Source organism: Ranitomeya imitator, chromosome 1 (assembly GCF_032444005.1).
Source record: "Ranitomeya imitator isolate aRanImi1 chromosome 1, aRanImi1.pri, whole genome shotgun sequence".
NCBI classification, from domain to species: domain Eukaryota; kingdom Metazoa; phylum Chordata; class Amphibia; order Anura; family Dendrobatidae; genus Ranitomeya; species Ranitomeya imitator.
This window is the reverse complement of record NC_091282.1, coordinates 693,099,382-693,118,048: the sequence shown is the minus strand read 5'-3', so window position 1 is coordinate 693,118,048 and position 18,667 is coordinate 693,099,382. Positions and strand designations below refer to the sequence as shown.

The 18,667-nt window shown below is 43.1% G+C and overlaps 1 protein-coding gene across 5 annotated transcripts in view; it reads right to left on the bottom strand.

The window, feature by feature from the left end:
• Positions 1-18,667, bottom strand: part of NPAS3 (neuronal PAS domain protein 3) — a 628,831-nt gene that overhangs the window by 78,704 nt on the left and 531,460 nt on the right. For all 5 annotated transcript variants that reach the window (XM_069730521.1, XM_069730552.1, XM_069730532.1 and 2 more), the window contains one exon: positions 4,466-4,584. In XM_069730521.1, coding sequence (XP_069586622.1) covers positions 4,466-4,584 — 119 coding nt within the window. The remainder of the gene's footprint in view (positions 1-4,465; positions 4,585-18,667) is intronic.

Here is an 18,667-nt window from a genome sequence, read left to right as displayed (position 1 = left end):
GACTGGATACACCTTGTCGCGGAGGGAAGGCTTTTACTTTTTTTGATCAAAATCATATTAACAAAGTTCCCGATGTTATTTACATGCACTATTGCTATTTACTTACTATAAGTTATATGCTGATTTTGATTTTTCTTCTTGGGTTTTGTTTATGAAATGGCCACAGTGTGAATGTGCTCTTACACAGTGCACTTATACCACAATATGCTCTAGCTCACATTTTTGGATTTACTTTTTTAACCATGAAAAACGCTTGGAAAAAAAACAGCAAAAAAAGTCCTTAATGTCAATTTATCCATGGCTCTGCATGTAGCCAAAATTGTTGTACGGATGTTGCATACACAACTAGGGAAATGCTCTGTGTGCGTTTCTTCACATTGCATACTAGGGGTATGCTCACTGTGCCTTTTTTAACATTGCACACTAGGGAAATGCCCAGTGTGCGTTTCTTCACATTGCATTTGAGGGATATGCTCTTTGTGCATTTATTTACATTGCATTCTAGGGATATGCTCAGTGAGCGCTTCTTCACATTGCATTTCAGGGATATGCTCTGTGTGCGTTTCTTCATATTGCATTCTAGGGATATGTTCAGTGTGCGTTTCTTCACATTGTATTTGAGGGATATGATCAGTGTGCGTTTCTTCACATTGCATTCTAGGGATATGCTCAGTGTGTGTTTTTTCACATTGTATTTGAGGGATATGCTCAGTGTGCGTTCCTTCACATTGCATTCTAGGGATATGCTCTATGCGCGTTTCTTCACCTTGCATTCTAGAGATATGCTCTGTGTGCGTATCTTCAGATTCCATTTGAGATACATGCTCTGTGTGCGTTTCTTCACATTGCAATCTAGGGATATGTGCTATGCATTTCTTCACATTGCATTCTAGGGATATGCTCTGTGCGTTTCTTCACACTGCATTCTAGGGATATACTCTGCATTTCTTCACATTGCATTCTAGGGATATGCTCTGTGTGTGTTTTTTCACATTGTATTTGAGGGATATGCTCAGTGTGCGTTCCTTCACATTGCATTCTAGGATATGCTCTATGTGCGTTTCTTCACCTTGCATTCTAGAGATATGCTCCGTGTGCGTATCTTCACATTGCATTTGAGCGATATGCTCTGTATGCGTTTCTTCACATTCCATTTGAGAGACATGCTCTGTGTGCGTTTCTTCACATTGCAATCTAGGGATATGTGCTATGCATTTCTTCACATTGCATTCTAGGGATATGCTCTGTGCGTTTCTTCACACTGCATTCTAGGGATATACTCTGCATTTCTTCACATTGCATTCTAGGGATATGCTCTGTGTGTGCTTCTTCACGCTGCATTTGAGTGATATGTTCTGTGTGCGTTTCTTCACATTGCATTCTAGGGATATGCTCTATGTGCGTATCTTCACATTCCATTTGAGAGACATGCTCTGTGTGCATTTCTTCACATTGCAATCTAGGGATATTCTTACACAGTGCACTTATACCACAATATGCTCTAGCTCACATTTTTGGATTTACTATTTTAACCATGAAAAACGCTTGGAAAAAAAACAGCAAAAAAAGTCCTTAATGTCAATTTATCCATGGCTCTGCATGTAGCCAAAATTGTTGTACGAATGTTGCATACACAACTAGGGAAATGCTCTGTGTGCGTTTCTTCACATTGCATACTAGGGATATGCTCACTGTGCCTTTTTTAACATTGCACACTAGGGAAATGCCCAGTGTGCGTTTCTTCACATTGCATTTGAGGGATATGCTCTTTGTGCATTTATTTACATTGCATTCTAGGGATATGCTCAGTGAGCGCTTCTTCACATTGCATTTCAGGGATATGCTCTGTGTGCGTTTCTTCATATTGCATTCTAGGGATATGTTCAGTGTGCGTTTCTTCACATTGTATTTGAGGGATATGATCAGTGTGCGTTCCTTCACATTGCATTCTAGGGATATGCTCTATGCGCGTTTCTTCACCTTGCATTCTAGAGATATGCTCTGTGTGCGTATCTTCAGATTCCATTTGAGATACATGCTCTGTGTGCGTTTCTTCACATTGCAATCTAGGGATATGTGCTATGCATTTCTTCACATTGCATTCTAGGGATATGCTCTGTGCGTTTCTTCACACTGCATTCTAGGGATATACTCTGCATTTCTTCACATTGCATTCTAGGGATATGCTCTGTGTGTGTTTTTTCACATTGTATTTGAGGGATATGCTCAGTGTGCGTTCCTTCACATTGCATTCTAGGATATGCTCTATGTGCGTTTCTTCACCTTGCATTCTAGAGATATGCTCCGTGTGCGTATCTTCACATTGCATTTGAGCGATATGCTCTGTATGCGTTTCTTCACATTCCATTTGAGAGACATGCTCTGTGTGCGTTTCTTCACATTGCAATCTAGGGATATGTGCTATGCATTTCTTCACATTGCATTCTAGGGATATGCTCTGTGCGTTTCTTCACACTGCATTCTAGGGATATACTCTCCATTTCTTCACATTGCATTCTAGGGATATGCTCTGTGTGTGCTTCTTCACGCTGCATTTGAGTGATATGTTCTGTGTGCGTTTCTTCACATTGCATTCTAGGGATATGCTCTATGTGCGTATCTTCACATTCCATTTGAGAGACATGCTCTGTGTGCATTTCTTCACATTGCAATCTAGGGATATGTGCTATGCATTTCTTCACATTGCATTCTAGGGATATGCTCTGTGTGTGTTTCTTCACATCGCATTCTAGGGATATGCTCTGGGTGCATTTCTTTAAATTACATTTGAGTGATATGCTCTGTGTGTGTTTCTTCACATTGCATTCTAGTGATATGCTCTGTGTGCATTTCTTCACAATGCATTTCGGGGGATATGGTCTGTGTGCATTTCTTCACACTGCATTTGAGGGATATGCTCTGTGTGTGTTTCTTCACGCTGCATTTGAGTGATATGTTCTGTGTGCGTTTCTTCACATTGCATTCTAGGGATATGCTCTATGTGCGTTTCTTCACATTGCATTCTAGAGATATGCTCTATGTGCGTATCTTCACATTCCATTTGAGAGACATGCTCTGTGTGCTTTTCTTCACATTGCAATCTAGGGATATGTGCTATGCATTTCTTCACATTGCATTCTAGGGATATGTTCTGTGCGTTTCTTCACACTGCATTCTAGAGATATACTCTGCTTTTCTTCACATTGCATTCTAGGGATATGCTCTGTGTGTGTTTCTTCACATTGCATTCTAGAGATATGCTCTGTGTGCGTTTCTTCACATTGCATTCTAGGGATATGCTCTGTGTGTGTTTCTTCACATTGCATTCTAGAGATATGCTCTGTGTGCGTTTCTTCACATTGCATTCTAGGGATATGCTCTGTGTGCGTTTCTTCACATTGCATTACAGGGATATGCTCTGTGTGCATTTATATGTGTGCCACCGTACAACACTGTAGTCGGATACCACCGCCACTGACTCTCTTTGTAACAGGCAGAGGAGACATTATCTTATGGCGTCCATTTGTATTGAAGAAGCTGAGTCATACATGGAGAAATGCTCTTGACATAAAAAGCTAACCAATCACCACAACAAGGCTGCAGATATTTATACTCCAGTGCATGCTGAATGTCAACCCAAGAGCCATAGGCTGGCTACTCACGACTGTTTTTAATGACTGTAATTCTGACACTTTACATCTCTCTCCTGGTAATAGACAGTGGTTAAAACCTCCTTCTCCTAATCACCTTCTATCAAAACCCATAGGATGGCCAGTTTGTGCTCCTGCAGCACCGATGCCAGTTTCTTTTCCGCTCAGAAACAAGCATGATTGTGCTTCTCTTTTTTTATCGTCTCCCGCCTCAGGAGAGAGGAACCATCCTGATTCTTTATACACTGAGGCTCTTCAAAGACACCTTTAGATTGTAGGCAGCCTGGGGGGGAATTCTCTCCCAGACACAATTTGGAAGCAACATGAAGGCCTTGAAGTTGAAAAGCAAAGAAGAGGGAGGACAGAGGGAGCAGGGCAGAGGAAGGGGGTGTGGGACAAAGGCTGGAAAGAGTGTTTTCTTCTGCAGTCCCCTTCACTCTCCCTGTGAAAAAAAGTCCTATTCAGAGTATTACATATGACAGAATAGAGGCTTGCTTTTATGCTGTGATAGGTATGACCTTCCACTTAGTTTGGGAGACAGTATAATAGAAAAAGAAGAAAAAAAGTAAACCACGCATATACTCGGAAAGTAAAAAGAAAAAAAAAAGCAACAGACACAATCAGATCACAGACATACTGTAGATACAATATTAGAAGAACACAGTCATGAATTAAAATCACGAAAATCAACGTCAATAGATCAAAATACACTTCTAAATCTGCGATGACCTGATTATGCAATCCAATGCAACAAGAAGAACCTATTGTCCTCTCTCCTAAAAATGCTATCTTTTTCTCCTACCTGTAGAACTTACCTTGAACCCCGAGGATTTGATATGCACGCCTCTCTTAGTTAGAGTTGACTTCATCCTAATGAAGAAAGACCTTTCTAGAGAGTTGTCCTGAGGGAGGATCCCGGGGCTGGAGGATTCCACTACAAAAGAAAATGGATAGATGTTACAAAGGACTATAATCCTGGCCTATGTCAACACTGAGGAAAATAATAGACGTGGGGCTATGCATCGGAAAAGATGGGCCCTGTTTCTATTCTCATCAGCACCTTGGAATAATGAAGAATTACTCTTACTATGTGCTGTCCCTACAATTGACACCACCCTAATAAAAAAATTACAAGTTGCGAAAATTATCCAAGCATATCTGCTTAGAATCACACAGACTATAATTGCTGAATCATTATGTTCTTTGTTATATATAACGTGTCTATGTTCCTTTCTTTGAGCATTGAAAGGGTTAATGAAAAAATGCATCAACGCCATGAGTTGGGGTTAAGTATCCATCGCTCCGCCAGATAATTCTCTTCTCTAATCCAGTGGAATCAAACCTATTTCTTTTATCACAGGGCTCCCATTTTGAATTAAACAAGCTCATTAGTTGTAATCAAAAGCTTCAAGATCAAAAACTGGAGTGTCGGCTTCAGATCCAGCTGGTTCTAGGATCCGAAGCTCTGCTTCACCAGAGAACGGGATCACAGGAGCCTCACGGTGGGGTGGGCCAGAGAAGATCGGGAAAACATTACACGTCCTCACTAGTGCAAGAGGAAAATCTGTTCGGAATCAGGTGTCAGACCCACCCAATCGCATGTCTACACAATAACCGAGGTTATCTGGGTGGAAAGTCATCTCGTGAAGTTTGTTTTTTTGGCACCCGAGAGCATGTCTCTTTGATGGAGCATATTAAAGGAAATAAACTGTGAACATCTCGACCCTTAACACGTGAAAAAAAACAACAACGGGTACTGGGAAAAAGTAACAAGTTCAGGGTTTGCCTTTTTGTTTCACCCTAGTTGTTCTTCTAAAAGAAATGGGGGAAATGTACGCCCCACTGTTCTGACAACCAGCCGTCTAATCCGTTCTGTGGAATTTTGTGGTGTTTCTGCAATTCTAAACTTCAAACAGACAGACCCGTTATGGCTCCATTTTCATTACAGATGAAAAGGGTTTAGTAGGCATCAGACACAAAGAACATAAGGAATTTTGCCTTACTTCTAGAGGGGAATATCCCGAATCTAGGGCACTCGATGGCTTGTATGGTGGTCTGCAAAGTTAATGCAGCTCTATAGTACAGAGTTCTAGAACACTCTGTGTATCAATGAACCTGCTCTGTGAAACAACCCAGCATGCAGTATGTCAACAGCTTTAATGACTGTGTACACCTTTGCACAGAATTTTTTAATTTTCATTTAGGTCTCGCGAGACCGCTAAGTCTTCTGGGTAATTTTGCAAAGCATCTCTGGGAACGGAAGCTGGCGGCAGCCGGACTACGGAATCATCGGACTACGGAAGGTGAGTATAGCAGGTTTTTTGTTTTTTTATTATTTTTAACATTAGATCTTTTTACTATTGATGCTGCATAGGCAGCATCAATATTAAAAATTTGGGGACACACAGGGTTAATAGCAGCGTTAACGGAGTGCGGTACCCGCGGCCCGTTACCACTGGCATTAACCCTGTGTGAGCGGTGAGTGGAGGGGAGTATGCGGGCGCCGGGCACTGACTGCAGGGGAGTAGGGAGGGACTTATCGGACTGTGCCCGTCGCTGATTGGTCGTGGCAGCCATGACAGGCAGCTGGCGAGACCAATCAGCGACGCAGGATTTCCGTGACAGAAGTTGCCGACAGAAAGACAGACAGACAGATGGAAGTACCCCTTAGACAATTATATATATAGATTTGTTTTCCTTTCCATTTTATATAGTATATGTGACATCTCCGGATAATTATAAGTTCCTACATTGCTCTGTTTTTCCAATTGTACAGATTAATCATTGTTTGTAATATAATGTAATTATATAATGTAAAGTTATGCAGTTTTCTGAAATATATTTTAAAGGGAACCTGTCACCTGATCCATTCTTCCCAAACCACGGGCAGCCTGAATCAGAGCCTGGCTTCACCATTGACGTTAGGTATATTTTTCTCTGAAACGCCGGCGCGGAGTTAGAAGATCTGCCAGCTCTGCAACAGTAGATTGACAAGTCTCACGCTGTGGGAATGAGATGACAGATTCCTTTGAACCTCTAACCTTTATACCAAGTCCACAAGAACATATGAAAAATTGTCTACTTTTCGTTCAGAAAAAAACACTTTTTTCCATCCTTGTGGTGGTCTGTTTGTCATCCGTAAGTCTGTTTTTGACACTTGTCTGACATCCATTTTACTTCCACAATTAGGAAAATTAGGAAAGGCTGAATACAGTTTCCTATGTAAAATATTTGTCAGTGCAAATGTAACAAAAGTATCACTTACAAAGGGTTTTTGCCTTTGAATTTAGAGGCCTTTTTCACTACTTGGACCATCACTTCTTATATGAAACAGGTCCCCACTGAAGATGAAACCGAGCTCATACTCACTTACCAGACCAACGTCATTCCAGCAACGTCATTCCATGTCTTGTGAGCACTGCAGTCAATCAGCGGCCTCTATAGGGCTGCAGTATTCTCACTTCCTCAGATATCAGGGTCTAACAACGGCACACGAGTGTCGGGAGACCAGGTGGTGACAACACTGGAATGGAGCCGGTTTAGGGAGTATATGGTGTTCTTATTTTCAATGAGACACTTTTTCATTTATCCCCCTCACACAGTATGATGTATTCTTATGTCATGGCGTGACTCAGGAATGTTGCAGTGGACTCAGAGCCACTGCTCACTCCACACATAATATATGGCTGACATCTGCTTCTAACAGCAGCGATCAGTCACTGACAGCAGTGGTTTGCTGTGACAGCCGGGGGCCGTGCCCAGGTCCATGTGTCACGGGTGTGTCAGAGGCTGTAGACAGTCACACTGTTTATAACTCCCAACTTGCTGTTGGGAGTTGCGGGTCATATTTTCTGTTTGCACTTCCCTATTGAAGCTTGGAGCTGCAGTCTTCTTGGAGTTTGAAGGATTACGGTGTTTCTCTCTGAGTCTAAGCTAAGTGTTCCTCTTGTTTTGTGTATCCTAGCTGTCTAGTGTTAGTCCAGACCAGAGTTCACCTCTTCCTTCCTTAAGCAAGACTTACCACTATTACCGCTAGGGTCTGACAGGGATTAGGTATCCTGCTTGGCGATAGGCGCGGAACCTATTTAGGGTCTCTTAGGGCAGACAGGTTGACGTTAAATCTGCCTAGGGGTCTCCAATCCCCGCCTCCCTAGTGTTGGGCACCCTTTCCCCTTTGTGTTGCACTTAGTCTGTCCTACACTGTGTGTATGACACCATGCTTGTCATGTGATTTCTTCTGTAATGTCCTGCCTGTAGCTGGGTGTCAGAGGAGACTGTGATTTTTACTACTGTAATTTTGCTGTATGCAGTACAAGCGATTAGACACATGTCCAAGTTCTGTCTGGTAAAGGACTAACAAAATAAAACAGAAAAAAGGGGTAAAACTATAAGAAAAATATGTTTATGTATGTGCAAAATAAAGTTATGGCTATTTGGAAAAATAGAGGAAGAAAATGCTGCCCACTAGACGGGCAATAGACTGTGTCAATGTTACTGGCTGTCCAGGCCTACACACCGGAGCAATTTTTTGCAGAATGGAGCCATCATATGTACAATATCAGAGCTGTAATCTAAGTGAAATCACTGCAGCATAAGTGACCACTGATCTTCCAGCCACTGGATCAAATGGAAATAAGGACATCGATATTTTTTCAGTAACATAATAACGAACATTTACAATCCCCCAAAATTAGGTATGCATATATTAAGCGCTTTCCATTACAGAGATGAAAGATTCTTTCCAAGCACAATATTGTTTAGGCAAGCAACAAACACTGCCACTAGTGGGCGACATACTACATTGGAGAATGCATAGTGTTGAACTGCTGATGTCGCAGCCACTGTGAATGGAGGTGGGAAAGTAAACTACAGACTTGTTGCTGGAGGGTTAACAAGAACCCATGTACACATATTATATGTAAAATTAGAAAAATACCCACACAATTTTATTACACACTAATAGAACTGCATGAAAATATTATTAATGCAGTCACCAAATATATTATTAAGGGCAACCATTACAACTTATAGAGATTTTTTAGGATTCTAAATTCTAAGAACAGGGATTCACACATTTTTTTTTCAACTGGGGCTTGTCTGCTAAAAAATGATGATGCTAGTGGTCAAATTCCATGGAAACATAAAAGGGAATCGGTCAGCAGGTTATTGCTATTTAATCTGAGCACACCATGGGGTAAGGTACAGAGACTCTGATTCCAGCGATATGTCATTTATTAGGCTATGTGCTATTGTTTGCTCACAATGAATGTTTTAATAGCAGGAGATTATCACTGCTCTGCCTGGACCACACCTCCTGTGAGCCCTGGTCAGACCACACCCCATACTCTGATAAGCAGCTCACTGTCAATAGACTGTGTACATAGAAAGCCTGGTGGGGTTGAGTTAGCTTTCTGAGCTCTGCTACATGCTACACCTAAGAACTTGTGCTGCTCTCAGATGAGGTAGCAAAAAACGGCTGACAGATTCCCTTTAAAGGGCTATTGTCAATCTTAGTGATCTCTGGTAGTCCAGCCCGACGCACTCCACTGATCTCGAAAAGCGAGGTTCTGAAGACACCCGTGTGAATGGGGAGATGGTCAACCATGTGCACTGCTGCTCCATCCAATGTTATAGGAGTGCGGAAGACAAACCGAGTGTAGTGCTCTGCTATCTCCAATGCTCCAACAAATTACCTTTATGTACAACTACCAGTCCCCATTGCCCCCCTCAATTCTAGGTAATAAAGGTCTATCGAGAACCCCAAATACACCATTTCTGTACACTTATAGAAACAATCTCATGGACAGAAAAACTAAAACATAGCACGAGTCTATGGATCAAATAAAAGACACTGAATTTGAAACTTCCAAAAAACAATCATGTGCATGAGGTCATATTTAAGGGGGGATTTTATTAAATACATATGGTGGATATTATAACTGACTTTCTTGATATAAACTAAGATCATCTACCGTTCTATATAATTGTCTAAGGGTCACTTCCGTCTGTCTGTCTTTCTGTCTGTCTGTCTGTCACAGATATTCATTGGTCGCGGCCTCTATCTGTCAAGGAAATCCAAGTCGCTGATTGGTCGCGGCAAAACAGCCACGACCAATCAGCGACGGGCACAGTCCAGAAGAAAATGGCCGCTCCTTACTCCCCACAGTCAGTGCCCGGCGCCCGCATACTCCCCTCCGGTCACCGCTCACACAGGGTTAATGCCGGCGGTAACGGACCGCGTTATGCCGCAGGTAACTCACTCCGTTACCGCCGCTATTAACCCTGGGTGACCAAGTTTTTACTATTGATGCTGCCTATGCAGCGTCAATAGTAAAAGGATCTACTGTTAAAAATAATTTAAAAAATAAAAAATCATTATATACTCACCTTCTGCCGCCTTTCCCGCTCCTCACCATGCTCCGGTAACCGCTCCATGCAAGCGGCAGGTTCCGGTGCAAGGATGGTATTCAACAAAAACCTGCCATGACGTCACGGTCATGTGACCGCGACCTCATCACAGGTCCTGCGCGCCTGCGCGAGAAAGACCTGCCATGACGTCACGGTCATGTGACCGTGACGTCATCACGGGTCCTGCGCTACCAACCCTGGAACCGGAAGCTGCCGAGTGCACAGCACACAGGCGACATGACTACAAGGGCTCCCTCGGAAGGTGAGTATATGTTTAATTTTTATTTTTTAACCTGTGACATACATGGCTGGGAAATATACTACGTAGCTGGGCAATATACTACGTGACTAGCCAATATACTACGTGGCTGGGCAATATACTACGTGTCTCTGCTGTATACTACGTTACTGGGCAATATACTACGTAACTGGGCAATATACTACGTGGCTGGGCAATATACTACGTGACTGGGCAATATATTACGTGGCTGGGCAATATACTACGTGGCTGGGCAATATACTACGTGGCTGGGCAATATACTACGTGGCTGGGCAATATACTACGTGGCTGGGCAATATACTACGTGACTGGGCAATATACTACGTAACTGGGCAATATACTAAGTAACTGGGCAATATACTATGTGGCTAGGCAATATGCTACGTGACTGGGCAATATACTACGTGGCTGGGCAATATACTACGTGGCTGGGCAATATACTACGTGGCTCTGCTATATACTACGTGGCTCTGCTATATACTACGTGACTGGGCAATATACTACGTGACTGGGCAATATACTACGTGAATGGGCAATATACTGCATCACTGGGCAATATACTACGTCACTGGGCAATATACTACGTCACTGGGCAATATAGTACGTGGCTGGGCAATTTACTACGTCACTGGGCAATATACTATGTGGCTGGGCAATATACTACGTGGCTGGGCAATATACTACCTGGCTGGGCAATATACTACGTGACTGGGCAATATACTACGTGACTGGGCAATCTACCAAGTGACTGGGCAATATACTACATGGCTGGGCAATATACTACATGCATATTCTAGAATACCCGATGTGTTAGAATCGGGCCACCATCTAGTTTATAATAATTGCCTTGATAAAATCAAGCCCTCTACTATGAATTGCGTCTTTGCTGGTCAGTGTCATGTTAGCAGGGTCAGATCTAAATGACCCCATGAAGCTTGGTCTGTGCTAGGGTTGAGCGACTTTTAGTTTTTCAGGGTCGAGTCGGGTTTCACGAAACCTGACTTTCTCAAAAGTCAGGTCGAGTGAAATGGGCCGATCCTATTGAAAAGTCGGGGTCGGGGATCGGCCGAAACTCGAAACCCAATGTAAGTCTATGGGGGTTTTTGTTTTTTTTTACATTTTCTTCAGGGCGATATAGCAGAAAAGCCGGTAATTCAATTACCGGCTTTTCATTTCTCCTGCCAAAACCCGACATAATATGAGACATGGTTTACATACAGTAAACCATGTCATATCCCTTTTTTTTTGCATATTCCACACTACTAACGTTAGTAGTGTGTATATGCAAAATTTCGGCGCTCTAGCTCTTAAATTTAAGGGTTAAATCGCGGAAAAAATTGGCGGAGGGCTCCCGCGCAATTTTCTCCGCCAGAGTAGTAAAGCCAGTGACTGAGGGCAGATATTAATAGCCTGGAGAGGGTCCACGGTTTTTGCCCCCCCCCCGGCTAAAAACATCTGCCCCAGCCACCCCAGAAAAAGCACATCTGTAAGATGCGCCTATTCTGGCACTTGGCCACTCTCTTCCCATTCCCGTGTAGCGGTGGGATATGGGGTAATGAAGGGTTAATGCCCCTTGCTATTGTAAGGTGACATTAAACCAGATTAATAATGGAGAGGCGTCAATTATGACACCTATCCATTATTAATCCAATTGTATGAAAGAGTTAAAAATAAACACACACACAATATTAAAAAGTATTTTAATGAAATAAACACCGTTTGTTGTAATAATTTATTGTACGCTCAATCCACTCGCTGAAGACCCTCGCTCTGTAACAAATAAAAAATAATAAACCAACAATATACATACCTTCCGTAGATCTGTAACGTCCCATCTGTAACGTAAATCCATCTGAAGGGGTTAAAATATTTTACAGCCACGAGCTCTGCTAATGCAGCGCTGCTCGTGGCTGTAAACCCCAGCGAATGAAGGTAATGTAGGTCAATGACCTGTAGTTACCTTAATTCGCGGTGATGCGCCCCCTGCTGGATGTCCCTGGAGCGTGGGAAAAGTTCCCAGGCTCGATGTCATATGAGGACATCCAGCAGGGGGCGCATCACCGCGAATGAAGGTAACTATAGGTCATTGGCCTACATTACCTTCATTCGCTGGGGTGTACAGCCACAAGCACAGCTGCATTAGCAGAGCTTGTGGCTGTAAAATATTTTAACCCCTTCAGATGGATTTACAACGTGGGACGTTACAGATCTACGGAAGGTATGGATATTGTTGGTTTATTATTTTTTATTTGTTACAGAGCGAGGGTCTTCAGCGAGTGGATTGAGGGTAATGAAGGGTTAATGTCACCTTGCTATTGTAAGGTGACATTAAGCCAGATTAATAATGGAGAGGCGTCAATTCTGACACCTATCCATTATTAATCCATTTGCATTAAATGGTTAAAAAAAAACACACATTATTAAAAAGTATTTTAATGAAATAAAAACAGGTTGTTTTAATATTTTATTGTATGCTCAATCCACTCGCTGAAGACCCTCGCTCTGTAACAAAAAATAATAAACCACCAATATCCATACCTTCCGTAGATCTGTAACGTCCCACGTTGTAAATCCATCTGAAGGGGTTAAAATATTTTACAGCCACAAGCTCTGCTAATGCAGCTGTGCTTGTGGCTGTAAACCCCAGCGAATGAAGGTAATGTAGGTCAATGACCTATAGTTACCTTCATTCGCGGTGATGCGCCTCCTGCTGGATGTCCTCATATGACGTTGAGCCTGGGAACTTTTCCCACGCTCCAGGGACATCCAGCAGGGGGCGCATCACCGCGAATGAAGGTAACTACAGGTCATTGACCTACATTACCTTCATTCGCTGGGGTTTACAGCCACGAGCAGCGCTGCATTAACAGAGCTCCTGGCTGTAAAATATTTTAACCCCTTCAGATGGATTTACAACGTGGGACGTTGCAGATCTACGGAAGGTATGGATATTGTTGGTTTATTATTTTTTATTTGTTACAGAGCGAGGGTCTTCAGCGAGTGGATTGAGCGTACAATAAATTATTACAACAAACGGTGTGTTTATTTCATTAAAATACTTTTTAATATTGTGTGTTTTTTTAACTCTTTCATACAATTGGATTAATAATGGATAGGTGTCAGAATTGACGCCTCTCCATTATTAATCTGGCTTAATGTCACCTTACAATAGCAAGGTGGCATTAACCCTTCATTACCCCATATCCCACCGCTACACGGGAATGGGAAGAGAGTGGCCAAGTGCCAGAATAGGCGCATCTTACAGATGTGCTTTTTCTGGGGTGGCTGGGGCAGGTGTTTTTAGCCGGGGGGGGGGGGGGCAAAAACCGTGGACCCTCTCCAGGCTATTAATATCTGCCCTCAGTCACTGGCTTTACTATATATACACAAATAAAACGAAACCCGACCTTTAATTAGAGATCGCCGACCCGATCCCAGAGTGGGATCGGGTCGGGTTTCACGAAACCCGACTTTGCTAAAAGTCGGCGACTTTTGAAAAGTGCCGAACTGTTTCGCTCAACCCTAGTCTGTGCCCAACGTGTCACTATTGCATTGTATCTGGTTATCAGAATGATATCGTCATAAAGGGGTTAATACTTTCTCCCAGAATGATCAATGCAGAAGTGCTATTTTAATGGGAAGCTACTTTGTGACAGTAACGGTAGCGCAGAGCCGTGGTGGCAGGAAATAGGTTAATAAGCAGTCTGCATGCACCAGCTCTGTGTAAATGCACTGCGTTGTGTGTGTATATTTCCTGGGGCTGTATCTTTTTGCCTTTCTTGTCTCTCTCTGTCTGCTCTCTCTCTGTCAGTACACCCAGTGGATTAACAGACTATTGAGGATTCTCTTTTAAAAGGAGCTCTTTTAAAAGGGTCAGATAAAGAGAGAGAGAGCGAGAGGGGAAGAGAGAGAGACTGTCAAAATGAGCCTTAGACAAAGATTTATTATAAACGATTTAAAGGGCTTAATGTATGTATCCCCAATGAGGCCTCGCAGCGATGAGAGGAGAGAGATGGATTGTGAAAGACGGCTGAGCGGAGGAGGGGGGCTGTTTCGCTGTTGCGCCCTCTAACACCCTTTTGCATACACATACACACAGCAGGAGCAAGGAAATGCATTCAATATTTCAAGACAGGAATTGTCCCCATGTCACAGAGACATGTATCTAATGAATGTGTTAAGGGATGGCTACATACACAATTCGAAAGATTTTTTTTTTATTGGCCGGACTGTGTAAACTTCCCCAAGAAGCAAAGTTTATACAATATGTAATACCCTAATTGTTCTCATCATCATGAATCAAAGGCAAAGTAAGAGTTTACATTACTTTTTTTTTCTATTTTCCATATCACCATACATGTATAGTAAAAAAAAATATAAGAAATCTTGCTATTTTCCCCAATGGCCACCAAGCCTAATATCAGGCTAAAAGGTTCTGTTCTTTTCATCAGCCACATGGACATAATCAGAACAAGTAATTTTTACTTACTTTCATAGAAATATTTTCAGGGCATCCACTGAACTGGCCAAAGATAATTATATAAATCGGGAGAGGATGAGCTGTAACCTTCATGTATAGTGAACAGGGATGAGCGGACCCCTGGAAGTTCGGGTTCAGACACCCAACCTAAAGTTTATTCCAAAGTTGGGTTAGAGTACCAGAAATGCACCTGAACTTGAACTAGAGCCCCATTGAAAACAATGTGGAGACCCGAATATCTCTCTCTCTCTTTCTCCTGTCAGAATCAACATTTTCCATAGGATACCAGAATACAAAATACGGTATTTTTTGGTCTATAAGATGCACTTTTTTCCTCCAAAAATGTGGAGGAAAATGGAGGGTGCGTCGTATAGTTCAGATGTACGGGCCGGCTTTGGCTGTGGTGGGTAGGTGGGGGAGCGGCATCGGCGGAGCAGCAGGTCACAGGTGGCTGGAGCCGGCGGCTTCGGCTAACTCTTGTGCCCACTGCTAAAGAGAAATGAAAATTCACTGCAATCCACGCCCATTGGTGAGGAGAGCAATGAATATTAATTTCTCTTTAATAGTGTCTTGGTATGATTGGCCCCCAACCCTGGTCCTGGCATGCATGGCCCCATAAAAAAAACATGAAACCCCCCCCCCAGAATATTACACTTACCTTGGTGGCGCTCCCTCGCAGCTTCCTGCTTCATTGCCAGCAGCTGCTTTATGCTTGTAAGCAGTGCATGGTAGGGATGTCATGCGCCGCTTGCAAGCCGAAGAGTAGATGCCAGAATACTCAATGCTCTGCATGGCAGGACTGTGCACGCAGAGAGCAGTGAGTATTCAGTGCTCTTCACTAGCGCACACAGTGTCAGCCGCCAGCTTCCTGGTGCTGCCAGTGGTCACGTGTGTCACTACTTAAGAGAAACCCCCAGAGAGGTGAATATTAATGTGACCACCAGCAGCTGCAGCAAGGCTTCGGCTGACACTGTGCGTGCTACTGAGGTGCAATGAATACTCACTGCTCTCTGCGCGGACAGTCCCGGTGTGCAAAGCAGTGAGTATTCCGGCAGCTGTGCTCTGCTTGTCAGCAGCGCATGACATCATTACCATGCGCTGCTTACAAGCTTAAAGAAGATGCTGGCAATGGAGCAGGTGCGAGGGAGCGCCTGGAAGGTAAGTGTAATGATTTTTTTTCTTTTAATGTTTTCTCATGAGGAAATGCATACTAGGATGGGGGTGGGGCCAATTATAAGGATAAGGTCATGCATACCAGGACCGGGATGGGAACTAATCATACCAGAATAGGGATGGGGCCATGCATACTATGACGAGATGGGGGTCCTGCATACCAGGATAAGGATGGGGGCCATGCATATTTGGACGGACGAGATGGGGCCCTGCATTCCAGGATAAGGATGGGGGCCATGCATACTAGGACGAGATGGGGGCCCTGCATACCAGGACAGGGATGGGACCATGCATACTAGGATAGGGATGAGGGCGATCATTCCTTCCAGGATACGGATGAAGGGGCATGCATACCAGGATAGAGATGAGGGAGAAATGCATACCAGGATAGGGATGAGGAATCCATGCATATCAAGATAAGGATGAGGGGGCCATGCATACCAGGGTAGGGATGAGGATGCTATGTGTATCAGGATGGGGATGAGGGGACCATATATACCAGGATTGAGGATATTAAGTACAGAATTGACCACATTTTTTGCTTCAATTTTTTTTCCTAATTTCCTCCTTTAAAACCTAGGTGTGTCTTATGGTCCAATGCGTCTTATAGTCTGAAAAAAACGGTACTCTCACAAATATGGGCAATGGACAACAAACAAGATTGTTATTTTCCTAACAATTTAATTAAAAACCATGTTGATCACTTTGGACTACAAAATTAATTAATTAATATGAATTCAACCACAGCTAAGTCTAATTATTCATTACTCAGGTGTCCATCAGACATTTGACTATTAAAGGATGTTACTTAAAAAAAACCCTTCCCATTTCATGCCGTCAGCAAAGGCACCACAAGGAAGAGAAATGTCACAAGAAATGAGAAAGAAAATACCTTCTTTACAGAAGAACGGTGAGGGTTACAAGAAGATCAGCAAACCATTACTTATCAGTCAGAATACTATAGCAAAGGAGATCCAAAAATGTAACAAAGATAGAACTGCAATCATCTCACAGAGACATCCAAGCTGATCACGGAAATTAACACCTCAATAGTGCGTCTTCTGATGAGAAGGGTTGAAGAAAATTGACATGCAAGTTCACTGCAGTTAGCTAAAAAAGTGGGATGCCTCATGGGGGGGCGACACAATACAGAGTACACTGCAGAGAAATGGGTGTCATCCATGAAGGAAGTTCCTTCTAGATCCCATATAGAAAAAAAAATGCCTATTATTTGCCAAGGCCCATGGAAAATATGAAGACTACTGGGACTCTATACTCTGGAGTACTAAGACCAAGATAAATGTTTTTGAAAAGAGAAAAAACATTTTCAAAATGTTTTGAAAGAGAAGATGCTGCCATCACTCCGTGCCCTTGGCAATGACGATGATTCAAATCAGACATCTAAAGCTTCTATTGCATTTTTGAAGAACACGGTGAAAGTGATTCAATGGCCAAGTTTCTCCTGATCTGAACCCAACAGAACTCCTATGGGGAATTCTGAAGAATTAGGCTACTTTCACACTAGCGTTAACTGCAATCCGTCACAATGCGTCATTTTGCAGAAAAAACGCATCCTGCAAAAGTGATTGCAGGATGCGTTTTTTCCCCATAGACTTGTATTGACGACGCATTGCGACGGATTGCCACATGTCGCATCTGCGTGCGACGGATGCGTCGTGCTTTGGCGGACTGTCGGGAGCAAAAACGCTACATGTAACGTTTTTTGCTCCTGACGGACCGCTTTTTCCGACCGCGCATGCGCGGCCGGAACTCCGCCCCCACCTCCCCACACCTCACAATGGGGCAGCGGATGCGCCGGAGAAATGCATCCGCTGCACCCGTTGTGCAGTGCGTTAAACGCTAGCGTCGGAATCTCTGCCCGACGCATTGCGACGGGGAGATTCCGAAGCTAGTGTGAAAGTAGCCTTAGGCGTTAGGTGAGTATAACTTTGTTATTTTTAAATAAAAAAGTGAATGGGTTTTGTTTTATTTAAAACAAAAGACTTTATTCTGGGTGTGTCTTGATTTACTATGTAACTATAGGATTAGTAATGGATAGGAGTCTTACAGACGCCTCTCTATTACTAAGCCATGGGTTTGATGTCACTGGACAATACAAAGGTGACATCAACCCCACAAATATAAATCCCACTTGCCACCATTACAGGGCATGTGGGAAGAGATGGACAAAGCGCCAGAATTGGCATATCTAAATACCATAATTATCTTGTATTAAGATATACCGTAACCTAGAATTCTACTCTGAAGCCAACAGAATTGTGAATGTAGCTCTGGATTAAAATATTGGCTGTGACGCAGAGAAGCTGGCTGTCAAAGTGGCAGAGCGTGCCTACAGTAGCAGGGTGTGTTTACAATGGCTGGGCATCATTACAGTAATGGGGCATGCTTGCAGTGGTGGGGCATGCTTATAGTAATGGGGCGTGCTTTCAATGTCTGAGCATGCTTACAGTAATGGGGAGTGCTTACAGTGGTTGGGCATGCTTACATTGGTGGGGCATGCTTACAGTGGCTGGGCAAGATTACAGTAATGCTTACTGCTTACAGTAGCTAGGCATGCTTACAGTAATGGGGAATGCTTACAGTGGCTGGGCATGCTTACAGAAATGAGGATTGCTGACAGTGGCTGGGCATGCTTATAGTAATGGGGATTGCTTA